This window comes from Gallinula chloropus, assembly GCF_964237585.1.
Source record: "Gallinula chloropus genome assembly, chromosome: 25".
Classification (NCBI taxonomy): domain Eukaryota; kingdom Metazoa; phylum Chordata; class Aves; order Gruiformes; family Rallidae; genus Gallinula; species Gallinula chloropus.
Window position 1 is genome coordinate 2,449,188 of NC_140110.1, and position 24,294 is coordinate 2,473,481.

Below are 24,294 nucleotides of genomic sequence, written 5' to 3' on the forward strand. Positions count from 1 at the left end.
TCAGGGGCTGGGGATCAGCACTTGCCATTTCTGCTTCATCAGACCAAGCCAGGGTGTCCTCAGCATCAGAGCTGCCTGTGCTTTGCCTGGGTTTGTCCTCATGGCCTCCAGTTCTCTGCTCTAAGGAGCCCATGGGGAGGCTTTGTCAGTAACGGCTCCCAGTGGGGCCTGTTAATGCTTCAAGGTACTTTGGGCATTACTCCTGACTGAACTTCTTGAGAGGTTTCTTCACTCTCCACTTGGTATCTGAGGTCTGTGGACTCAGAAGAAAAGACACCATGGGGCTCATTAACATCCAGAAAGCCCTTACAAGAATGTCTCGAAATTTAAAAAAAAAACAAATTAAAGAACTCAAGACTTCTACAACTACTTGGACTTTAGTTAGGTCTTTAGTGATGAAGATTTCAAAGGAATTTCCCATGAAGGAGCTTTTTCCAGTCACAGGTATTTTCTGCCATGGCTCAGTTGATATAAGGAGTGACAGCAGCATTCTGTGATGGATATCGGTCTCCTAAGGAGATCTGGACAGGCAGGAAAGGCAGTTTCTTAAGATCCAACCTTTTATGGAGAACCTTGCTCTTCCTGGAGACCAACAGTTCTCCAGCTGGCCTCCTGGGACTCCCAACACTTTTCCTCACAGTCTCTCCCAGAACAGTTTAAATCAGATACATAGAAAGGTCACTTACAAACACACTGACCTCCTGCCACAACAGTTCATAAGAGTACTGAAAGATGGGATGTTTTCCAACTCTCTGAAGCTCAAAGCAGACACCGGAGGCTGAGCATCATCTGAAAGACCTAAGAGCAAGCAGAGGTGGAAACCTGTATGCCAAGTGAAGTGCATACGTCCAGGCAGTCTGCTGAAAAGAGATCCTTAGGATATCAAGCTGTCAATGATGTGGTTCACTGCTGGTGGAACCACTAAGTGAAGAAATGCCACTACCAGGTGCAGAAATATGAAGGACGTGGAGGGGGGCTTCAGATTGGCAAACACACCAGTGCTCACAAACAAAGAGACCACAGCCAGGTTGAGGGAGGCAGGTGCAAAAGCTTTGTCCTGTCCATGCTCCGATGGGATCCTCAGCACAGCCCTGAAGATCTGCACATAGGACACCACGATGAGCACAAAACACCCAAAAGCTAGACAAGCTCTGACTACATTTTCCCTGAGGTAGTCATCTGAGCAGGAGAGCTTGAGGATCTGGGGATTTCACAGAAGAACTGGACAACAGCATTGCCATGGCAGAGGGGCAGAGACAATGTATTGGCAATGTGGAGCAGAGGATTTTTAAGAGCAACTCTGTGACAATATTTTTAAGAAGAATGTCCTGGTTTTGGTCAGGATGGAGTTAATTTCATTTGTAACAGCGGATGGAATGCTGTGTTTCAGAGTAAAATGGGAGTAGTGCTGATAAGACCCTGATGTTTCTAGTTGCTGTCAGACAGTCAAGGACTTTCTCAGCTCTTCATGAGAAAGGAGGGGCGAAGCCAGGAGAGGTGACCCAACTGACCAAAGAGAGTATTCCACGCCAATTACGTCCTGCCCAGGATATCAGGTGCTGACGGGAGGAAGGCTGAGGGCGGCTCCGGGACGCGCGGTGCTTGGGGGAACGGTCGGGTTCTGGGACGGCTCTGGGTGGCACAGCCTGAGTTGTGTGGTTTGGTGAGAAACTGCCTTGTGTATCAACAGCTTCATATATTTTTGCTTTAAAGTCCTGTTAGCATTGTTACATTGTATCTTTCTGTTATCTTAGTAAATTATCCTTATCCCAACCCACGGGCCTCTTAATTTCTTGATTTTGGGGTTATTTGCCCCTTCCTCTTCCTTTTCCCTTCCCTTACTTCTCCCCCCCCCCCCCCTTCCCTTTAACCTGCTCTTTTCCTCTAAGGAGCAGGCAGCTGCGTGGATCTCGGCTCTCAGCCGGGGTGAAACCACGACAGTCTTTTTGGCGCCCAACGTGGGGCCCGAAAGGTTGGGATAACGGTAGATCTGACCCTGACCCGATTGTAATTAAGACAAAGTTGTGATAAGCACTTTGGTTTAAGCAGTCTCTGGTCACGATGCTCTGGTATTTACTTACAAGGCTGTGCTCACAGCTGTGGCAGCACAAGCACCGTCCGTTGTATGCAATCCTAGCAGGATCCTTTAACATCCTGGGGCTGCGGCTCCTGTTTTCGTTCCTGTACCTCATTTTGGTGTACTTCATGACAACAGTCTATGATACAGTGATATCGTTGATCGTGAACTTGTGCTGGTATGTGCATGAGATTTTGCTGCCCTGACCATTCTTTGGACAGGGAGGAGTTAATAACTGCAGCTGGTATCGTGGGAGTACAGAAAGAAATATCCATGCTGCTTTCTCTTCCTTTGGGCTTAATACAACAGCTCTGGGAACGGTTTTTGAAAACTTCCAATATCCCTGGGATATTCAAAGTAGCATTTTGCTGTTGTTATGTTTGGTGAATATGGTTCTGCTTTTGTTAAATATTAAGCAAAGGTTTATGAATACCACTCAAGAGTGTTCAGCGAGGCCAGATAATCACGAGTGGCAGGGTACGTGGCAGAGTATGGGCAACTACCTAGGCACTTTCTCACGTCCGATGTTTTGGAGTTTCACTCCCGAACAGTTATAGGACCCTGAGAAAGTGACTGCATATCTGAAAAGAAATTGCCGCAAGTTTCCCAGAGATGCAGAGCTTACTGCACTGTGCTGGGCCCTGGCCACTATTTACCAAACACTGCTTGATAGCAGTCAGCACTGTCAGAGGGAAAGGAAGGAAAACAGACCAGCAGAAACTGCAGCTACTGTAACCACTGGGACTAACACTGAGGCCACTGTAAGTTCTGTGACTAGCACTGTGGCTACTGCAACCTGCCCAACTGATGCTACAGCTACTGCTGCCCCTACAGCAGATACTGTCAATAAAACAAAAAATCAACCCACATCAGTGTCTGTTGCTCCCGTACGAAAGAGGAAATACACAAAGAGAGTTGTTCCTGTAGTGAAGGATGAGGATGAAATTGAATCAGGGTCACCTAATGAATGTCAGGATAAAGCGGGGTCATCTGATGAAGGTCAGGATGAAGCAGGGTCATCTGATGAATGTCAGGATAAGGCAGGGCCATCCAAACCATCTCAGGATAAGGCAGGGCCATCTCAACCATCTCAGGATGAGGTTGTTGTCACACGATCCCTGTCTCTGAGTGAGCTGCGTGAGATTCGAAAAGATTTCAGCCGCCGCCCAGGTGAGCACATCATCACTTGGTTGCTCCGATGCTGGGATCATGGAGCCCGTAGTCTGGAATTAGATGGCAGGGAGGCCAAGCAGTTGGGATCCCTAGCTAGAGAAGGAGGCATTGACAAGGCAATTGGAGAAAAGCCTGAAATCCTCAGCCTCTGGAGGCGACTATTGTCAAGTGTGAGGGAAAGGTATCCCATAAAGGAATACATCATATGTGAATCACCCAAGTGTAACAACATTGAGGCAGTTACCCAGCATCTGAGAGAATTAGCTGTACGGGAGGTAATTTATTATGATCTGGAAAACTCACAGCTTCCCTCTGATCCTGATGACGTCCTATGCACCCCAGATATGTGGCGTAAGGTTGTACAAAGTGCACCAGCAGGGCACACCAATTCATTGGCAACAATGGACTGGAATGATGCAGATCCACCAACCGTAGATGAGGTGTCCTGTCGACTACAAAGTTATCAGGACAATGTTTCCTCTCTGTGATCGCAGCAGTAGAGAAACTGGTCAAACGATTTGACGAAAATGTGTCCAACTCAAAACCCGTATGGAGTGATGTTGCAGCTACTTGGAGAAAGCGTCCATTGTCCCAGAAGGGAGGATAGAGAAGGTACACACTGTGAGAGACGCTGTGGTTTTACCTGCGTGACCATGGTGAGGACATGATGAAGTGGGGTATGCAGCCCACCTCAGCCCTTCAAGCACGAGTAAATGAGCTGTGAGGTAAAAGAATCGCACAACGCAATTCTGCCAGGAAGAACGCTGCACCAGTGAACAGCCAACACAGTCAGCAACAATAGAGGTGCCCTGCCTCCAGCCAGGTGGAGGAGAGGGATAACCGTGTTTATTGGACTGTGTGGATCCGATGGCCTGGCACGTCAGACCCACAAGAGTACAAGGCTCTGGTGGATACTGGTGCCCAGTGTACGATAATGCCATCGAATCATGTTGGGACAGAACCTGTTAGCATTTCTGGAGTGACAGGGGGATCCCAACAATTGACTGTGTTAGAGGCTGAAGTGAGCTTAACTGGGAAGGACTGGGAGAAACACCCAATTGTGACTGGCCCAGAAGCTCCATGTATTTTAGGTATGGATTATCACTGTAGAGGGTATTTTAAAATCCCAAAAGGCTACCGGTGGGCTTTTGGAATAGCTGCTTTGGAGACAGAAGACATTGAACAATTGCGTGCATTGCCTGGACTCTCGGAGGATCCTTCTGTTGTGGGGTTGTTGAAGGTCAAAGAACAGCAAGTGCCAATTGTTACGACGACGCTGCACAGAAGACAATACCGTACTAACCGGGATTCCCTGATCCCCATCCATAAGCTGATTCGTCAACTGGAGAGTCAAGGAGTGATCAGCCGAACCCGCTCACCCTTTAACAGTCCCATATGGCCAGTGCGGAAGTCTGATGGAGAGTGGAGGCTGACAGTAGATTATTGTGGCCTGAAAGAAGTCACTCAAGGTATGGGTGCTGCTGTACTGGACATGCTGGAACTGCAGTATGAACTGGAATCAAAGGCAGCCAAGTGGTATGCCACAATTGACATTGCAAATGCTTTCTTCTCAATACCACTGGCACCAGAGTGCAGGACACAGTTTGCTTTCACTTGTAGGGGCATCCAATACACATGGAATCGTCTGCCCCAGGGGTGGAAACACAGCCCCACCATCTGCCATGGACTAATTCAGACTACACTGGAAAAGGGTGAAGCCCCAGAACACCTGCAGTATATTGATGACATCATTGTATGGGGCAATACAGCAGAGGAAGTATTTGAGAAAGGAAAAAGGATAATTCAAATCCTTCTAGAAGCTGGTTTTGCTATAAAAGAAATTAAAGTCAAGGGGCCCACTCGAGAAATCCAGTTTTTAGGAATAAAATGGCAGGATGGGCATCGTCAGATCCCAATGGACATTATCAATAAAATAGCAGCTAGGTCTCCACCAAGCAACAAAAAGGAAACACAAGCTTTCTTAGGTGTTATAGGTTTTGGTGAATGCATGTCCCAAAATACAGTCACATTGTGAGCCCACTTTACCACATAACACGGGAGAAGAATGATTTCCAATGGGGCCCTGAGCAGCAACAAGCCTTTGAGCAGATCAAACGCGAGATAGCCCATGCAGTGGCCCTTGGGCCTGTCCGGACAGGGACAGATGTTAAAAATGAGCTTTACACTGCAGCCGGGGAGAATGGCCCTACCTGGAGTCTCTGGCAGAAAGCACAAGGGGAGACTCGAGGTCGACCGCTGGGGTTTTGGAGTTGGGCCTACAAAGGATCTGAGGTCAATTATACTCCAACAGAAAAGGAAATACTGGCCACCTATGAAGGGGTTCGAGCCACTTCAGAAGTGATTGGAACTGAAGCCCAGCTCCTCCTGGCACCCCGACTGCCGGTGCTGGGCTGGATGTTCAAAGGGAAGGTCCCTTCCACACACCATGCCACTGATGCTACTTGGAGCAAGTGGGTTGCACTGATTACTCAGCGGGTTCGAATAGGAAACCCCAATCACCCAGGAATTGTGGAAGTGATCACAGACTGGCCTGAAGGCAAAGATTTTGGGATGTCACCAGAGGATGAGGAGGTAACATGGGCTGAAGAAGCCCCACCTTACAACAAACTGCCAGAGAATGAGAAGCCATATGCCCTTTTCACTGATGGCTCCTGTCGCCTTGTGGGAAAGCATCAAAGATGGAAAGCTGCTGTATGGAGTCCTACAAGACGAGTAGCAGAAGCCACTGAAGAACAAGGCAAATCAAGCCAGTTTGCTGAGGTGAAGGCCATCCAGTTAGCCCTGGACATTGCTGAGAGAGAAAAGTGGTCAATGCTCTACCTTTATACTGATTCATGGATGGTAGCCAATGCCCTGTGGGGTTGGTTGCAGCAGTGGAAAAAGAACAACTGGCAGCGTAGAGGCAAACCCATATGGGCTGCTGACTTGTGGCAAGATATTGCTACCCGGTTAGAGAAGCTCGTTGTAAAGGTACGTCATGTTGATGCCCATGTACCTACGAGTCGGGCCATGGAGGAACATCAAAACAACCATCAGGTAGATAAGGCTGCTAGGATTGAAGTGGCTCAGGTAGATCTAGACTGACAGCGTAAGGGTGAATTATTCCTAGCTCGATGGGCTCATGATTCCTCAGGTCATCAAGGGAGAGATGCAACATATAGATGGGCTCGAGATCGAGGGGTGGACTTAACAATAGATGCTATTGCACAAGTTATCCATGAGTGTGAGACGTGTGCTGCAATCAAGTAAGCGAAGCAGTTGAAGTCCCTTTGGTATGGAGGCCGGTGGATGAAATGTAAATATGGGGAGGCCTGGCAGATTGATTACATCACCCTCCCACGAACCCGCCATGGTAAATTTGATGTGCTTACCATGGTGGAGGCAACCACCGGCTGGCTAGAAACATATCCTGTACCCCATGCCACTGCTCGGAATACAATCCTGGGTCTGGAAAGGCAGGTCCTATGGCGACACGGCACCCCAGAAAGAATCGAGTCGGACAACGGGACTCATTTCCGAAATGCTCTCATAGACACCTGGGCCAAAGAGCATGGCATTGAGTGGGTGTACCACATTCCTTATCATGCACCAGCCTCTGGGAAAATTGAACGATATAATGGGTTCTTAAAGACTACCCTGAAAGCGATGGGTGGTGGAACATTCAAACACTGGGATACACATTTAGCCAAAGCCACGTGGTTAGTTAACTCTAGGGGATCCACCAATCAAGCTGGTCCTGCCCAGTCAAAATTTCCACGTACTGTAGAAGGAGACAGAGTCCCAGTGGTGCATATGAAGATTATATTAGGGAAGACAGTTTGGGTCATCCCTGCTTCAGGCAAAGGTAAACCCATGTCTGGGATTGTTTTTGCTCAAGGACCTGGTTGTACTTGGTGGGTAATGCAGAGGGATGGAGAAGTTCAATGTGTACCTCGGAGGGATTTGATTTTAGGTGAGAATAGCCAATATAATTAATAAGGTAGAAATTGTATTATAGTAATTGCTAAATAACCCATTACTGTAGATTCATTATTTCTATTATTGCTGTATGTTGTTGTATTTTGTACCAATGGAGTTACAGCCGGAGTCATACAAGTCAGTGAAGGAAGAGTGCCACGATGACGGGACCAAGACCTGGTGTTCCAAGAACTTTTTCCTCCTTCCATTTGAAAATGAACATCTTTGATTCACAGAACAAGGTCATGGACCATGTCAGGTATATCGGCCGAGAGCCCAAGATGCAGCATGCAACGATCAGTGGCGCATACTGACACCATGAGAGACTGTTATGACAAATGAAGCCTGAAAATCATCATGGACTAAACGTTCATTCACTCAACGAACTCAGAGGAAAGGTCAATGGACTAAGGGAATAATGCCTGTATGCACATGTGTGCGTTTACATGTGTACATACATATATGTGTGTCTGAAACAAGAAACTGGTTGTACCCAAAAGAAATGGTTGGATCGGGTCATGACATAAATGGTATGGAATAAGGGGTGGATAATATTATGGTTTTGGTCAGGATAGAGTTAACCTCATTTGTTAACATTTCCTTTTCCCTGCTCTTTTCCTTTAAGGAGCAGGCAGCTGCGTGGATCTCGGCTCTCAGCTGGGGTGAAACCACGACAATTGGATAATTGAGAGTAACTCAGGAGAGCGACCTCTGCATGATCTCTCCCTGTCCTTATCCTGACATTTTGTTACATCTTCTTTCCCCTATGCAGCAGAGGAAGGGGAGCAATAGAGAGAGATTTATAACAAGGAAAACTACAATCTTGATTTGTCTCTCAAACTCCCAGGTGTGCATGAGGAGCAGAAGCCTCTGGCATGGGCTCCCAAAGAGTCACTCCTGGTCTTCAGTTTTGGGTACGCTCAAATGGGGGTGACACACAGTTTCCATCAGATCAAGTCCACTCTCATGGAGAAGGGGATCTTGGAAACTTGCCTCTGCCCCCAGTAATTCCCATGGGAGCTGGGACCAGCAGCTCCATGGCAGAAGGTTTTGAGTTTTGTGCCACAGAAACTGGGGCAAGAGGAATCCCAGCTGCAATGGGTTTGTGGCAGTCATAGGTCACAGCTGCATCCCCTTCCAGCCCCAGGGCTGCAAAGCAAGGATGAGGGGTCTGGAATGACTCTCACAGGGGGAAAGAGTCACCTCCTGTCGCTACCAGGGGGTTCTGTCTGATGGGGAGACATGGAAAGGTGATTTTTCTGCCCAGCTCTGGTTTGATCAGGAGAAAGGACTCTGCTGGACACAAGGGTTTCTCCCCAACCAAGGGAGGGAAAGGCAGTAAAGACTTAGTGTCTTTCCAAGTTAGTTCCTTGGAGCTCCAGGGACACCTCACAGGACACTCTGGGGAATGGAGTATGTGACGTATTCGCCTGCTCCTCTGCTGTGAGCTGGGCTGAGCTCCTGGGATGGAGGGAGCTCACTGCAACCCAGCAGCCCTGACAAGAGACAGCTCTGGCCAGGAGCAGCTCCTCTGCCAAGCACACAGGGCTGGGGACACTGCCCGTAGGCACCGAGGGGAGACCTGTGAGGCTGAGAGAGCTGATGGATGCTGAGAGCTCACTGGAGGTGAAATCTCCACAGCACTCTGCCTGGTATGTCTGTGGGTGCAGGGCAATGCAGGTTCTGTTCCTGGAGGGATCTCCTAAAGCTGGGACATGGGGCAGTGTGTGGGGTCTGTCAGGAAGACAGGTTCCCTACGGATCCAGGAAGTGCTGCCTGGAAGGGATACCACTCTTCCCACAGGATGGGACATGCATCTTCTCCTGGGCATGGCTGCAGAGGTGTGAGGCAGCGTGTGCACCCAGGGGTGCCCAGGGCTGTCCTTGAGAGCAGGGTCCCTGTGCCCTGGGGGTCTGTGTGCTGGGGCAGAGACTGCTGCTGCCAGGGTCAGAACTCAGCCTGCCTCATGGGCTTCCATCAGCATTGCTGCAGAAAGATGCTGTGGGTGTAAAGTGTGACACATAGGAGGACAGTGGAGGGTCCTTTTGCTCCAAGAAATGGTGCTGCGCAGCCCTGATTTGCTCCCAGGTCCAGCAGATCCACGTTAACTTTGAGGGACTTTTCAAGAACACCAAGGATGCATTTTCCACTCCAGGGAAAAAGACTTTGCTTTGAATTTTCTGCTCTTGTGGACTGGGTGGGAAATGAGAGCTGATGTTTTCTTGATAACTTTGCAGCAGGCAGTGCAAACTCATTTGTCATTAGGATTTGTCAGACCATCTGAGCCCTGCACACACTGAGGTTCCCTGGGGCAGAGCCCTGATGCCAGGAGGGGTCTGCAGAGCAGAGCTCAGCGCAGGGCAGGTTGGATGAGGTCTGTGAGCACAGAGCAGGAGGTGACATGGGCAGAGAGAAGCAGCTGAAGGGACAGCTCCAGGCAGCAGAGACATTGTCAGGGAGGGAGAAGGAGCTGCTCCCAGAAATGCTGTGCTAGTGGGGATTTGGTACCTCCCAGACATCCTCTGCAGTGCAGACACTTTCCCACACAGACCCCCTGGTTTCTGCCACACAGCACAGACTCTGTGCCTGGAAGTCCAGGGTTTCAGACTGAGCCATCTCACTGGCAGCCCAACCCATGTAGAGGACAAATCCCGGAGTGCCTGTCTGTCCATCCCTCTCTTTCCAGGCCTGGCTAGAGCATTTCTCCCTGTTTCCCCTCCTGTCCTTGCTGCCTTTGTCCCCCCGTTACCTGGGGCTCTGGGCATACACATAGGTAGGGATGGCACTGAGCAGACCTTCAATTCAGGATCCCCATCTGTAGGACTGAGGACAGAATTCCTCATCTCTCTGTGGGATACAATTTCTTCTACAGGGAACACCAGGGGATGATCTCAGAGAGTCCAGCAGAGGGTAGATGAGAGCAGGGCTGATAGACAGAGCAGATCTCCCCACGCTGCACTCAGGGGAAGGTTTCACTGGCACTGCAACAGCAATGTCAGGGAGTTCTGACAGGAGAAACTCTCCTCAGGTACAGGCAGGAGAAAACCAAAGCTCCAAAGCTCTGCTCTGCCCTCAGGTGAAATTGGAGTGACAGTGCTCAAAAGCTCATTCCTATCCACAGGGGATTTAGTCTGAGATCACACCATCCTTCTATTTACTGACTGCTGCCAGGCAGGACTGAGTTCTTGAGAGCCACAGCTGACCCTCCTCCCAGCAGTGGCACGCTGGAGCCAGCACAAAGCAGACCTCCCAAAAGGGACCTGACAAAAATCTTCCTGAATACAGAGAGTCAATCTGAGGGTATTCCCTAAGACTTAGAAGAGATTTTCCTCAAAGAAGAGTTCCCTAACTTCTCACTGTGCATTTTCCTCCTTGGACAGGTCTCCACACTGGATGGCAGCAGATGTCCAACAGCAGCTCCATCAGCCAGTTCCTCCTCCTGCCCTTTGCAGACACACGGGAGCTGCAGCTCCTGCACTTCTGCCTCTTCCTGGGCATGTACCTGGCTGCTCTCCTGGGCAATGGCCTCATCATCATCACCATAGCCTGTGACCACCACCTCCACACCCCCATGTACTTCTTCCTCCTCAACCTCTCTCTTACTGACCTTGGCTGCATCTCCACCACAATCCCAAAGTCCATGGCCAATTCCCTGTGGGACACCAGGGCCATTTCCTACACAGGATGTGTGGCTCAGCTCTTTTTCTTTTTCTTTTTCCTCTCAGCAGAGTATTTTCTTCTCACTGTCATGGCCTATGACCGCTACGTTGCCATCTGCCACCCCCTGCACTACGGGACCCTCCTGGGCAGCAGAGCTTGTGTCCACATGGCAGCAGCTGCCTGGGCCAGTGGGTTTCTCTATTCTCTGCTGCACACAGCCAATACATTTTCACTCCCCCTCTGCCATGGCAATGCTGTTGACCAGTTCTTCTGTGAAATCCCCCAGATCCTCAAGCTCTCCTGCTCAGATGCCTACCTCAGGGAAACTGGAGTCCTTGTGGTCGGTGTCTGTTTAGTTTTGGGGTGTTTTGTGTTCATTGTGGTGTCCTATGTGCAGATCTTCAGGGCCGTGCTGAGGATCCCCTCACAGCAGGGACGGCACAAAGCCTTTTCCACCTGCCTCCCTCACCTGGCTGTGGTCTCCCTGTTTGTCAGCACTGGCATGATTGCCTACCTGAAGCCCCCCTACATCTCCTCCCTACTTCTGGACCTGGTAGTGGCATTTCTTTACTCAGTAGTTCCACAAGCTCTGAACCCCCTCATCTACAGCATGAGGAACCAGGATCTCAAGGATGCTGTGTGGAAACTGATGACTGGATGTTTCTAAGCAGCAATAAACTGCTCATCTTCTGCATATCTTGTGCTGTGTAACTCACCCAACGCCTTTCCCCACCTCATTCTTACCTCTGGGTGTCCCTGCCTGTATAGTTGTCTCTCTGTCCTCACAGGTGTTCCCACAAACACAAAGCCACCAGCCCATCCACAATTCCTCCAAGTTACTTTTAGCACCACAGCAGTAGTCTCAGAATGACATTTCTTTATCCTCACGTCCACTCTGACCTTCAAAGCCGCAGTTTCACTGGACTTCCTTTCTTATTTTCTGCCCACATAGCACCAAAAGGGCTGCCCTCTGCCTGAGCCGATGTTTTGCTCAGCTTGGATCCATGTGATCAGTGCTGAGCTTGTTTATTGAAACACACACACAGAGCTTATATAGGTTTCTATATCAGCACCATGAGTTACATTACACTGCTTTTGGCTATATGCTCTGTTCACCCACCTTACAGGCGTCTCACTATTGCTAATAATTGGTTGAGGCTGCACAGTCTCTTTGTTCCTCTTTAAGGCAGTTGTGAACGTTCTTGCAGTTTGTGATCTCGTGGGTTTTGTCGCAAGCTCGTGTTCCCACGGACATCTGCCCTCCTGTTGCTGCATCCTGACATGTCTCTGCTGCCTGCCCCAGGCCTGATTATTTGGGGTCAGGAATAAATCTGGATGGGCCACAAAACCCATCCTTCTCACAATGCATTGCTACAATTCCCCTTTCTTGTTTACGGACCAGCCAGATGTTTGCGCAGAGCATTATCCATCCTGCAAGAGAAGCACCGTGACACACACGGCAAAGAGAACACTGAGGCAAAAATAACTGACAAAAACGTAAATCCTTATTGAACTAAATCTAAAAGCCATCCCATAAACAGAAAGCCATACTGTAGAACATGGCAAGCTAAAACTACTGATTGGCTACACACACTGCTCTCACCAAAGTGATTAATTAGTAATTATAACGAGTTCTGATAAGTGTATCTTATAGCTAAATGTTGTCAGTTTACCTTTGATGTCTAAAAGTTCTCTGCACACCTGCTGTGGTTTTGCCATCTGGTCATGGCTGGTTCATGACATGTTCACTTACTTCCAAATACCTTCCTACAACTCCTTCTTGGGTTGAGGCAGTCTGTACCTCTGCCTTCAAGGCTGCTGTGTTGTGAAAATATATTTACCAAATACCTCAGCATGAGTAATTTTCCTGGTTGTTGGGAATTGAGGGATCTTGTCAGGGCCTCTGTGTTCTGTGAGGAGAGCCAGGCCGCCGGCACGCCTGCTGACCACCTTGCCAATTTTTCCCTTTTAGTATCTGTGTTACAAAAACTGCTTTTTGAGTTCTCTGCAAGGGCCCTTTGCAGAAAGCTCAATAAACATGACAGTAAATGTAAGACAAGTACCATAATTACCAAACTTTTCTCTCTTTTTCCCCTTTGAGGGAGAGTGTGTGATCGGTTTGCCTAAGGAGACCATTCATTTAGCTGGTAGGGAACTGGTTGGGACAGAAGTAGAAATTGGCAAGTTGTCTTTTCCTTGTTTGTTGTGATTTTGGAAATGCAAAACTGATCAGTTTTGGAATGTGCAATGCAGCCAGTCCACAGTTTTCCCACCCTGTCACCCACTACTTAGCAAATTAAGCTTTAAGTGGGTCTCCAGGCCTGGTCAAAACCAGCTGGAGTCTTCTTTTTGTCATGTGCCATCATCATGGCGGAAATACCGGGTTCACTGGGTTCACGCATGCGTGAGCTTCCTTTTCTAGTACTTTCTGTGGGGAGGTGGTGAGGGAAAACTGTGCATGCGCATTTCCGAGAGCACACAGTTAGCTGAACATGCAGCTGAGCAGCAGAGCAGCACAAGATGGCCGGCACTGGTGAGGCTGAGACCCCAAATCCCCTGCCTGAATCACAGGATGCGTCTACAACTCCACGAGTGGCAAATTTTCCTTTCTACTGCACTATAGCCAGGCAGTAGGGACAATGTCCTTGCTATGGCTCTAGTGGTGTATTGTTCCCATGCCATTAGTCCACGAATAAAGTTTAGCTTTGTTCAGTTAATCAAGAATTTCTATCTGTGTCTCTATTAGACCTCAGGGGGAGAAAGTTGTTACACCACGTGACTAATAACTTTATAGCAAGCATAGAAGGGATAGGGTTATATGATCCTTTTAATTTCCTTTTATACCTACTCTATACAAACATAGACATATTCTTGCCAACCAAATTCGGGGATGTGTGTAACGTCCGTTTGCCAAACTTCTAGTGGGCCTATGCCACGAGGACTCGCGCCAGGGACAAGGCCATTAACAAACTGTCGACAGTCCAGGCATGACTGTACAATCCAGCCACAATTGCTTAAAAAAAAAAACAACAAACACACCCTTATATAATCTCTTATCTAAAATTCCTTTTGATAATGCTCGTTTCATTCGGGTAACTGCTCCTACCACATACAATTAATCACATACTATGGCTTTTCACTTTGCAAACACTTTTACAACTGCCTGTAACTCCAGCTGCTGAGTTGAGGCTTGTATTTCCTCTAATACCAATTCCAGTTATTTTCCATTTTCTTTGCTACGTAACCAGCCTTGCTCTCAGTTGGCTAAATCCGTGAACGCTGCAAACCAACCCATCAGATAAGCGACATTGCAAGATGCGAGTGAGTTCTCCCACTTCTATGGCAATTATGCCAAGGCACTGGGCTGCACAGCATGCTCTCACTGGTCTCGGCTGCTGCCCGCAGCATCCTCCTCCCCGTACTGTGAACCACAGCACGACCCCGACGATCACCGGGGCCGAGCCCTGGGTGAGCACTTAGGACCTGGCGGAGCGCAAGGACCCGCCTCACGGTCTCCCTTTTCCATCCACCTCCCACCAGCCCACTATTAACTCTCTCCACCACCCGCTCAGTCCCACGTAAACTTTTCCCCAGTAAGTTCCGCAACTGAGTAGGAATCCAAATACCCTGATGTAACCCTTTATCCCATTTTGACGGCATCTTACGTGTCCAGGCTGGGACGAGCAGTCTCTGCAGAGTCTCTCGGGTGTCAGGAGACAGTGATGTATTGATGAGTTCGTCGGGAGGTGTGGGTGATGTGTCCATCTCCGTAGGATTCTTGTCCCTGTGCTTAGGTTCTTTGTCCATGGGGGCAACACTGCTCTGTGCCTTAGTTGGTGATTCTTCATGTGGGTAGTTTTTATCTCAGTAATTTTCGGGTGGCTGGGTGGACAGTTCTGCAAACCCTTTCCCAGCAGGGCATGCCATCGCCCGCTCTGCTTTTCTCCAGCTTTTCAAGGACAGGCTGAAGTTGTTGATGCCAGTTAAAATTTTCGACTGCGTCATGGGGTGTTTTTAGGTTCAGTAAAAGTTAGAGGTAAGCAGATATTAAAGGCAGTCGGTTGTACGTTTGTTTCCACATTTTTCCTTCCAAAGGTATAATAGTAGTGGGGTGGGGTGTAGGCCGTGGTGGCAGATTTACGCGCACTACTCACTCCCCTTCCCGGTCAGTTCTGACAGATTTATCACTTTGCTCTGATAACACGGCATTATTACTTAGCATAGTAACTGGGGTAGGCAAAAGAGCACCCAGAAACAAAACCACATTCTTCATAGTAGATTTTTCCCCTTTTTAAGTCGGTTCTCTAGAATCCAGAACTGGTGCTAAAGCTGCAAAGGCTGAAGTAGCAGCTACGCGTTCCACCTCCATTTTGGTTAAAGTCCTTTTATTTAATTTCCAGAGAGTTATTAATGACTTAGTTTCTTTTGCCCGAACTGACGGTTCATCAAGTATTTGAGCTCCAATAGCTTCCCAAGTAGGTAAATCAAATGCGCTGTCAAGGCTTGTTATCAGTTTTCGTTCTTCGCTCCACAAAAAGGAGGGGTTTTAAAGACTTTTCATAATTTTTAATCACTCTCGTAGAGAGCAGATTGTGGAGGAGTTTCAGTACCACTTTGCCTTTTTTATTGAGCGTGTATTCCCCATACCTCAGTCAGTGGTGGGGCAAAGGGTACTGGTGCCTCACAAGCCCCTGATGTTTTAAGGGGTTCAGATGTTACCGGTAGTCCAGTTGGGGCGGTAGGTACATAATCACTTTCCAAGACTAACTTTCCGGGCTTACCCCCTTGATTTTCTAATTGAGCAGACACTATGGCTGCTATGTGTTTGTTTGTTTTTTTTTTTCTTGAGCTCCTTCTTACAATCTATACCGAGAGTATTACGCTTTTCTAAAAAGCACCTCAGTAACCTCATTGTGATTGCTAAAACATCCCTTTGCTACCCCATACGCCAAGAGTCACGGAAGCTCCTTCTTACAATCTATTTTTTAAGTTTTCGCTTTTCTAAAAAGCATACAAGTAAATCATACACCGCTTGTCTGTCAGCCCTTTAACTCAGTGCACTGTAGCAGCCTTTTCCACAGACACCGGCGGTGCGTGGCCAGCAGGATCCGTCTAAACGGTCGCCTGAGCATGAAGGTAGTTGATCAGCCCCGAAGATACAAAGCTACCTATTTTCACCTCCTGGGCTGCACAGGACCAGTACCTCAGTCTCCGTCGTGCCGTGGCCGCAGTCGCCTGCTATCAGGTCCGGTCTCGCCGTCTTTCAGGTCCCTGTTCGGGCGCCATTTGTCACGACGGAGGGAAGACAAGGATACTCTCAATATGAGTGATCAGCAAGCTTCTATTTACTATGGCTAACGGCTTTCTTTTATACTATTGTTAATACATATTATAATTGTTACTAATGCTTATTATAGTTATCACAACCTGATTGGTTCTTGGTTAAAGGTTGCATCACCCATCTTGTGGTCTGGGAATGGTGCTTCATTCTCAGGAACAGCAGATCCTTGAAACATACATCTTGTTTCTACACCTTGTTACTGTGTAACACCACCCATCTTGTCACTGTATAACATTGCTATCAAGAACATACTGACCTTCCTCTCTATCATTTGCGTCGGGATGGTGCAACGCCTACTAGTACTATTAAGTTACTCAGGAGGCTGCTTGAACAATTGCTCCATAGAGCCATGGCCTTGCTTCTCACGTAGCCACTCTTCCACAAGGGGATTGTGTCATAGATGGATTATGAGGCCAGCGGAATGTTTCATAGAGGGCCAGGGGATTTTGTCATATAGGGATTTTGAGACCAGGGGATTGTAAGGTCAGGGGATTGTCTGGCCAGGGTTTTGTGTCCCAGATGGATTGTGAGTCCAGGGGATAGTGAGGGCAGGGGATTGTGTCATAAAGGGATTATCACAGAATCACCGAATCACAGAATCGTAGGGGTTGGAAGGGACCTTGAGAGATCATTGGGTCCAACCCCCCCTGCCAGAGCAGCTCCCCAGCTCATATTGCACAAGTCGGCATCCAGACAAGTCTTGAATATCTCCAGAGAAGGAGACTCCACCACCTCCCTGGGCAGCCTGTCCCAGGGCTCTGTCACCCTCACTGTGTAAAACTTCTTCCCCATGTTGGTGTGGAACTTCCTATGGTCCAACTTGCAGCCATTGCCCCTTGTCCTGTCTCCACAGACCACTGAAAAGGGGCTGGCTGATTCCCCCTGCATCCCATACTTAAAATATTTATAAATATTGATTAGGTCCCCACTCAGTCTTCTTTTCTCCAGGCTGAACAGACCCAGCTCACTCAGCCTTTCCTCATAGGGGAGATGCTCCAGGCCCTTAATCATCTCCGTAGCCCTTCTCTGGACTCTCTCAAGGAGGTCCCCATCTTTTTCATAGCAGGGAGCCCAGAACTGGACACAATACTCCAGGTGGGGCCTGAACAGGGCAGAGTAGAGGGTGAAGATCACTTCCCTTGACCTGCTGGACACACTCTTCCTAATGCACCCCAGGATCCCATTGGCTCTCTTAGCCACCAGGGCACACTGCTGGCTCATGGCCAACTTGTCATCCACTTGGACCCCCAGGTCCTTCTCCACTGAGCTCTTCTCCAGCAGGTACTGATACAAATGGTTGTTCCTTCCCAGGTGCAAGACTTTACACTTGCTTTGGTTGAATCTCATCTGGTTTCTCCCTGCCCAGCTCTCCAGCCCGTCCAGGTCTCTCTGGATGGCAGCGCAGTGTTCCTGCGTGTCAGCCACTCCTCCCAGCTTTGTATCATCGGGTACTTGCTGAAGGTGGATGCTCAACAAGGTCATCAAAAAAGATACTAAACAGGACTGGACCCAACACTGAGCCCTGGAGAACACCGCTAGTCACAGGTCTCCAGTCAGACTCTGCTCCACTGATCATGAACCTCTGAGCCCGGTCTGACAGCCAGTTCTCAACCCACCTCACTGTCCATTCATCTATCCCATGCTCTCTCAGCTTTTCTTCATCTACAAGAAGGGCCAGAAGGAGGACCCAGGGAACTACAGCCCTGCCAGACTGACTTCGGTGCTGGGGAAGGGGATGTAACTAATCATAGAATCATAGAATCATAGAATGGCATGGGTTGGAAGGGACCCCAAGGATCACAGAGCTCCAACCCCCTGCCACAGACAAGGACACCAACCTCCAGGACTGGATCTACACAAGGTTGCCCAGGGCCCCATCCAACCTGGCCTTTAACACCTCCAGGTATGGAGCATCCACCACCTCTCTGGGCAGCCTGTTCCAGCCCCTCACCACTCTCTCTGGAAAAAACTTCCCCCTAGTATCCAATTGAAACCTTCTTTCCTTTAGCTTTAATCCAAAAAGTTGATTCCCCTCCTGTTCCTCTGCTCCCTTCAGGGACTGGGAGGCTGCAATGAGGTCCCCCCACAGCCTTCTCTTCTCCAGGCTGAACAAGCCCAGCTCCTTCAGCCTCTCTCTGTAGGGCAGGTGCTCCAGCCCTCTAATCATCTTCGTGGCCTCCTCTGAACCCTCTCCAACAATTCTACATCTTTCTTTTATTGGTGGCCCCAGACCTGGACACAGGACTCCAGATCTGGGGCCTCACAAGAGGGGGACAATCCCCTCCCTGTCCCTGCTGGCCACCCCTCTTCTGATGGAGCCCAGGATCCCATCGCCCTTCTGAGCTGCAAGAGCACACTGGGTCCTCCTGTTAAGTTTCTCAGCCATCAGAATCCCCAAGTCCTTCTCAGCAGGGCTGCTCTCTAGGAGCTCTTCTCCCAGTCTGTATCTGTGTCTGGGATTCCTCTGGCCCAAGTGCAACACCTGACACTTGGCAGTGTTGAACCTCATTAGGTTCACCCGGGCCCACAATCATATTTCAGAGTTAACTTGTATCGATATTACTGTTGCTGCTGCTGCTGCTCTCAGGCAAGAAGGCCATCCTTTGCTTACTGAGTCCACTTGTTTGGAAAAGTATCTCACTGGTCTTTTCCAGCTTCCCATTCTCTGGCTTAGGACCCCCAAAGCAAGATTTTGTCGTTCATGGACAAACAATTGGAAGTCTTTATTTAAATCAGGTAATCCAAAGGCTGATGCTGTCATCAAGACTAATTTCAGTTTTTGAAAAGCCTTTTGTTGCTGTTTAGTCCATATCAAAGGAATGGACTTCTGAGCTTCATACAATGGTTTGGCTGTTAGACCATAATCCATGATCCAAAGCCGACATCAACCTGCCATTCCCAGAAATGCTCTCAGTTCACACACAGTCCAAGTCTCTGGAATAGCACAAATTACCTCTTTTAGGTCTGTCCCCAGTCTTTGCTGTCCTTGTGAAACTTCCAAGCCCAAATATATTACAGTTTGGCTTGCTATTTGAGCTTTCTTCTTGGATTCCTTGTACTCATTAAGTCCCCAAAAATTTTAAAGTTCAGTGGTTCCCTGTATCCAGGCTGACTTTGATAGCTATTAGAACACCATCCAGGTATTACAAGAGCAGCTGTTCTGGTCGCAGAGTCACTGTCTCCTCGTTTGTCCAGATCTCCAGTTCCTTTGCTGGTTGGCTGCCAAAGTTGGTCAGGCTGTTTTTAAACCCTTGCTGTAGCCGTGTCCATGTCAGCTGTACCTTGCATCCTGTTTGTGGACCCTCCCCCTCAAAAGCAAATAATTTACGACTCTTTTCCAGAGGTATGTAAAGAAAGCATGTTTTCAATCAAGCACTGTAAAAATTGATAATTTTCCTTCAGAGCAATCAACACTGTGTAAGGATTTGTCACTACTGGGTGTATGTCTTGTGGCAGTGGGGTTGGAACTCTATGATCCTTGGGGTCCCTTCCAACCCAGACCATTCTATGATTCTGTGATTAACAGACTTATTTTTTGTTGTTTGCTCTGCAGTCTATGGTGGTGGAAACATGGATAAAAGAAAAACCATGCCCAAACCAAGCACAGGTAAGAAACAGTACTCAGATACAAACCTGTCACTGAAATGATAGGCAGGTAAATGTAAAAAAACAAACTCAAATAAGAAATGAAATCTTAGTGAAAAAGAAACGAGACATAGGTCAAAACATAGACACAGGACAAGCAATATCAGTGCCAGGTACAACTCAGGAAGAAAATCTAATGGTAGGTTTGATGAAAGAGTTTGCAAATATGCAAAATGTGTCACAAATTACTTCCTGCCTTCCAATACCCCGAGCAGCTGGAGAATCTATCTCATGGGGAATTCTGACAATGAACCTGACTACTGTAGAAAGAAGAAATGAAAATGCCCATTGAGAACAGGAGCCAATACCAGGGTGGCAAGAAAGAAGAGAGTATATTAGAAAACAGTGGAAATCCCCAGGGAGCAGAGCCGACTACGAAAAACTGTTGAATTATCAATTCCCTCATATAGGCAGAGTTAAAAATGTTGGATGGTGCAGATACGATGAGCCTGTAAAACAAAACGTATCCCAAATAACTGTGGAATGGGAATGTGGGCAGACTGAACAAACTTCCAAAAACAAAGGAGAATGCACCAACATTTGGTCCATGAGCATACTTCTAAGGTTTCAATATATGGCAAAGACCCCATGGTGTTTTAGATGGGATGGGTTGGAATTTACAGTAGATCCTACAGTAACAGATAAAAGTGCCAGTACATGAGAAAAGGAGAAAATAGTCCCCTGCTGGCAATTTGAGCAGAGATATAATTGTAGTGCAGTAATTCAAGCAACCCAACCTGACCCCCCCCATTAGCAGCAACTTTAAAATGTGGCTATTTATGTCGAGGACTGAAAAGCCCTTTAAATGTAACAACCTATTGGAAAGTTAGCTGCTGGAGCTTCATTCCAAGTCCTGCATATTTAATTTGGGCAACAAGTGATGGTACTTGGACATCTCATCTACCAATAGATGGAAAACTCAAACAAATTACTTTGGGACAACCCACATTATGCCCGATTTGGAAAAATTCTCCCTCTAAAGGAGGTCAAGAAAAATTACATTTGCTACGAGTGAAAAGATCAATGTTAGATGAGGAGAATTGGAATGGGCCAGAAGCTGGAGTAGAAGTTGGTTGGGCACTAGAATCTCTTCTAAATCCCATGGCATCATACAGAAATAGGGCATGGTTATACCGATTGACTGGACAGGTTGAACATCTGGCCAATGTAACATGTAAGGATTCAGACAAATAAATGTACAGTTACAAGCCACATCAGGAATGGCCATACAGAGTAGAATGGCACTAGATATGCTGTTGTTGAAGGAACATGGAGTATGTGAATTTTTGAGAGACAAAATAAATCACTGTTGTATAAACATCCCAAATGTAGCTGAAGATGTAGAACATGACTGGGAATTGTTAGGTAAAATTGAAGGAGAAACACATAAAATAAAAGCTGTGTCAGAAAGTTGGATAGATAAAATTTTTACAGGCTTAGGGTTGAATCTGAATTCTGGGGTAAAGCCATTAACTGAAACTTTATTCATTTTAACTGTGACATTCTTTGTGCTTGGTTTGGTGTATTATTGTTTGAAAAGTGAATTAGGTCAAAAACCAGAATGGAATCAAAAGCACAAGGATGGGGTTCACTCGCGGACACAGTGAGGAAGATGATCGATGGCCACCAGAGGACCCTGCTCAACATAACTATGCATGTGGGGAGGACATTTATGTATGATAATGATTTCCAGGAAATAACATGAATATGCTAATCATTACCCTCCCCTCCATGTATTTAAAACAGTCAGCACAGCTAAACAATGATTTTTATAGAATAAGAATACAGATAAAGTGAAGCAATCAAAAGCCAATCATTGCAAAGGTCAAGCTAAGAAGTGAGCATGATGGGCAATGATTTTATCTAAGAATTGAATAAATGTTGTGCTTTGTACCTTTGGGTGAACAGGTCTTTGGTGGAGCCATCCCCTGTATTCGCCATCGCTGGAATAAAAAGAAATGCCTGCTTCTCTGCTCTGTGTAGATGGTTCTTCACGATTGTGACCGCTAACAAAAGCAGGACACCTGCTCAGCAGCTCAGATCCACACAGGTCGATGGGTCAGGGTGGGATACACCCAAGGGCACTGAGGGAGCTGGCAGAAGTGCTCCCCAAGCCACTTTCCCTTATTTACCAGCAGTCCTGGCTGAGCGGGGTGGTTCCACCTGACTGGAAGCTGCACATGTGACACCCATCTGCAAGAAGGGACAGAGGGAGGTCCTGAGGAATTACAGGCCTGTCACACTGACCTTTGTGCTGAGAAGGGGATGCAACTAATCATCTTGAGTACCATCATGCAGCACATGCAGGACACTCAGGGGTGAGGTCATGTAAGCATGGCTTTAGGAAAGACAGATTGTGCTTGAAGCTGCTGATCTCCTTCTATAACAAGGTGACCTGCTTAGTGGAGGAGGGGAAGGCTGTGGATGTGATCTACCGGGACTTCAGTGAAGTGTTTATCACTGTTTGCCACAGCTTCCTGCAGGAGAAACTGGCCACTCATGGATTAGATGGGTTTACTCTGTGCTGGGTTAGAAGCTGGCTGAAGGCCGGAGAGTTGTGGGGAACAGAGTTGAATCCAGCTGGTGGCAGGTCACCCTGCTGTAAGGCAGAGAGGCTCTGCAGAGAGACCTGGACAGACTGGATCGATGGGCAGAGGAGAGTTTTAAGGAGTTCGACAATGCCAAATGCACTTTGGTCACAATAACCCCAGGCAATGCTACAGGCCTGTGGCAGAGAGGCTGGAGAGCTGCCTGGAGGAAAAGGATCTGGGGTGTTAGTGGACAGGCAGATGAACATGAGCCAGCACTGTGCCCCAGTGACCAAGAAGGCCAACGGCATCCTGGCCTGTATAAGGAGTAGTGTGACTAGCAGGAGTAGGACAGTGATAGTTCTGTTGTCCTCAGCTCTGGTGAGGCTTCACCTCGAGTATAGTGTCCAATTTTGGGCACCTCAGTGCAAGAAGAACGTTGAGATGCTGGGCTGTGTCCAGAGAAGGGTGACAAAGTCCTGTGAGGGTCAGCTGAGGGAACTGGGGCTTTTTACTGTTAAGAAAAGGAGGCTGAGCAGAGACCTTATCGCTCTCTACAACTACCTGCAAGGAGGGTGTAGGGTGTTGGGGTTCAGTTTCTTATCTCAATAGACAGGGATGGAATAAGAAAAAATGGTGTCAGATTGCACCAGGGGAGATTTTGGTTAGATATAAGGAAGAATTTCTTTACTGAAAGGGTAGTCAAGTGTTGGAAGAGGCTGCCCGGGGAAGTGGTGGACTCACCATCCCTAGAGGTATTTAAAAGGTGTATAGATGTTGTGCTTGAGGGCATGGTCTAGACCGGATTAGGCTATGGTTGTGGACTTGAATATATTAAAGATCTCTACCAACCTAAGTGATTCTATGGTTCTGTGGATGACCTCCAGGAAATTCTGTTTCTGTCATGGTGGCAAAGCATTGCCATTACGGACAAGTAGACAAGTGATTAAGCCAATGAAAATGTTCTAATTATTTTTTTACAAATTCCAGGAGAACACTAAAGAAAAAAATGTGCAGCCTTCCAGACACACATGATGCACAGAAAGCACAGCTCAACATCATAAAGTGGCTGTGTCACAAAAGACCAGGGGGTACTACATTAGGAATGGGATGAACATGCACCATATCATTACAGCACAGAGAAAATAGAAAGAAACAAACCCTCCAAAATACAGGCTGATTCTTACGTGAGTTATATGGCCAGTGACAGCAGAAACAGATGAGCAGTTTGTCACTGCTTAGAAACATCCAGTCCTAAGTTTCCACAGAGCATCCTTGAGCTCCTGGTTCCTCATGCTGTAGATGAGGGGGTTCACTGCTGGTGTAAACACCGAGTAAAGAAATGACACTACCAGGTCCAGAAATAGAGAGGAGATAGAGGGGGGCTTCAGGTAGGCAAAAAGAACAGTGCTGAGAAACAGGGAGACAACGGCCAGGTGAGGGAGGCAGGTGGAAAAGGCTTTGTACTGTCCCTGCTGTGAGGGGATCCTCAGCACAGCCCTGAAGATCTGCACATAGGACACCACAATGAACACAAAACACCCAAAATCTAAACAGGCACTGACCACAATGACCCCAATTTCCCTGAGGTAGGCATCTGAGCAGGAGAGCTTGAGGATCTGGGGAATTTCACAGAAGAACTGGTCAAGGGCATTGCCATGGCAGAGGGGCAGTGAAAATGTATTGGCTGTGTGCAGCACAGCACTGAGAAACCCACTGCCCCAGGCAGCTGCTGCCATATGGACACAAGCTCTGCTGCCCAGGAGGGTCCCGTAGTGCAGGGGGTGGCAGATGGCAACGTAGCGGTCATAGGCCATGACAGTGAGAAGAAAGTACTCTGTGACAATCAAAAATACAAAGAAAAAGAGTTGAGCCACACATCCTGTATAGGA

The 24,294-nt window shown here is 47.8% G+C and overlaps 1 protein-coding gene across 1 annotated transcript; it reads left to right on the top strand.

Moving 5' to 3' along the window:
• Positions 1-10,631: 10,631 nt before the first annotated feature.
• LOC311200795 (olfactory receptor 14A16-like) lies at positions 10,632-11,555 on the top strand (the record flags this gene model as incomplete). Its single annotated transcript, XM_084275101.1, has 1 exon — positions 10,632-11,555. One exon carries the CDS (start codon positions 10,632-10,634, stop codon positions 11,553-11,555), a length of 924 nt encoding a protein of 307 aa, XP_084131227.1.
• Between the last annotated feature and the right edge of the window lie 12,739 nt (positions 11,556-24,294).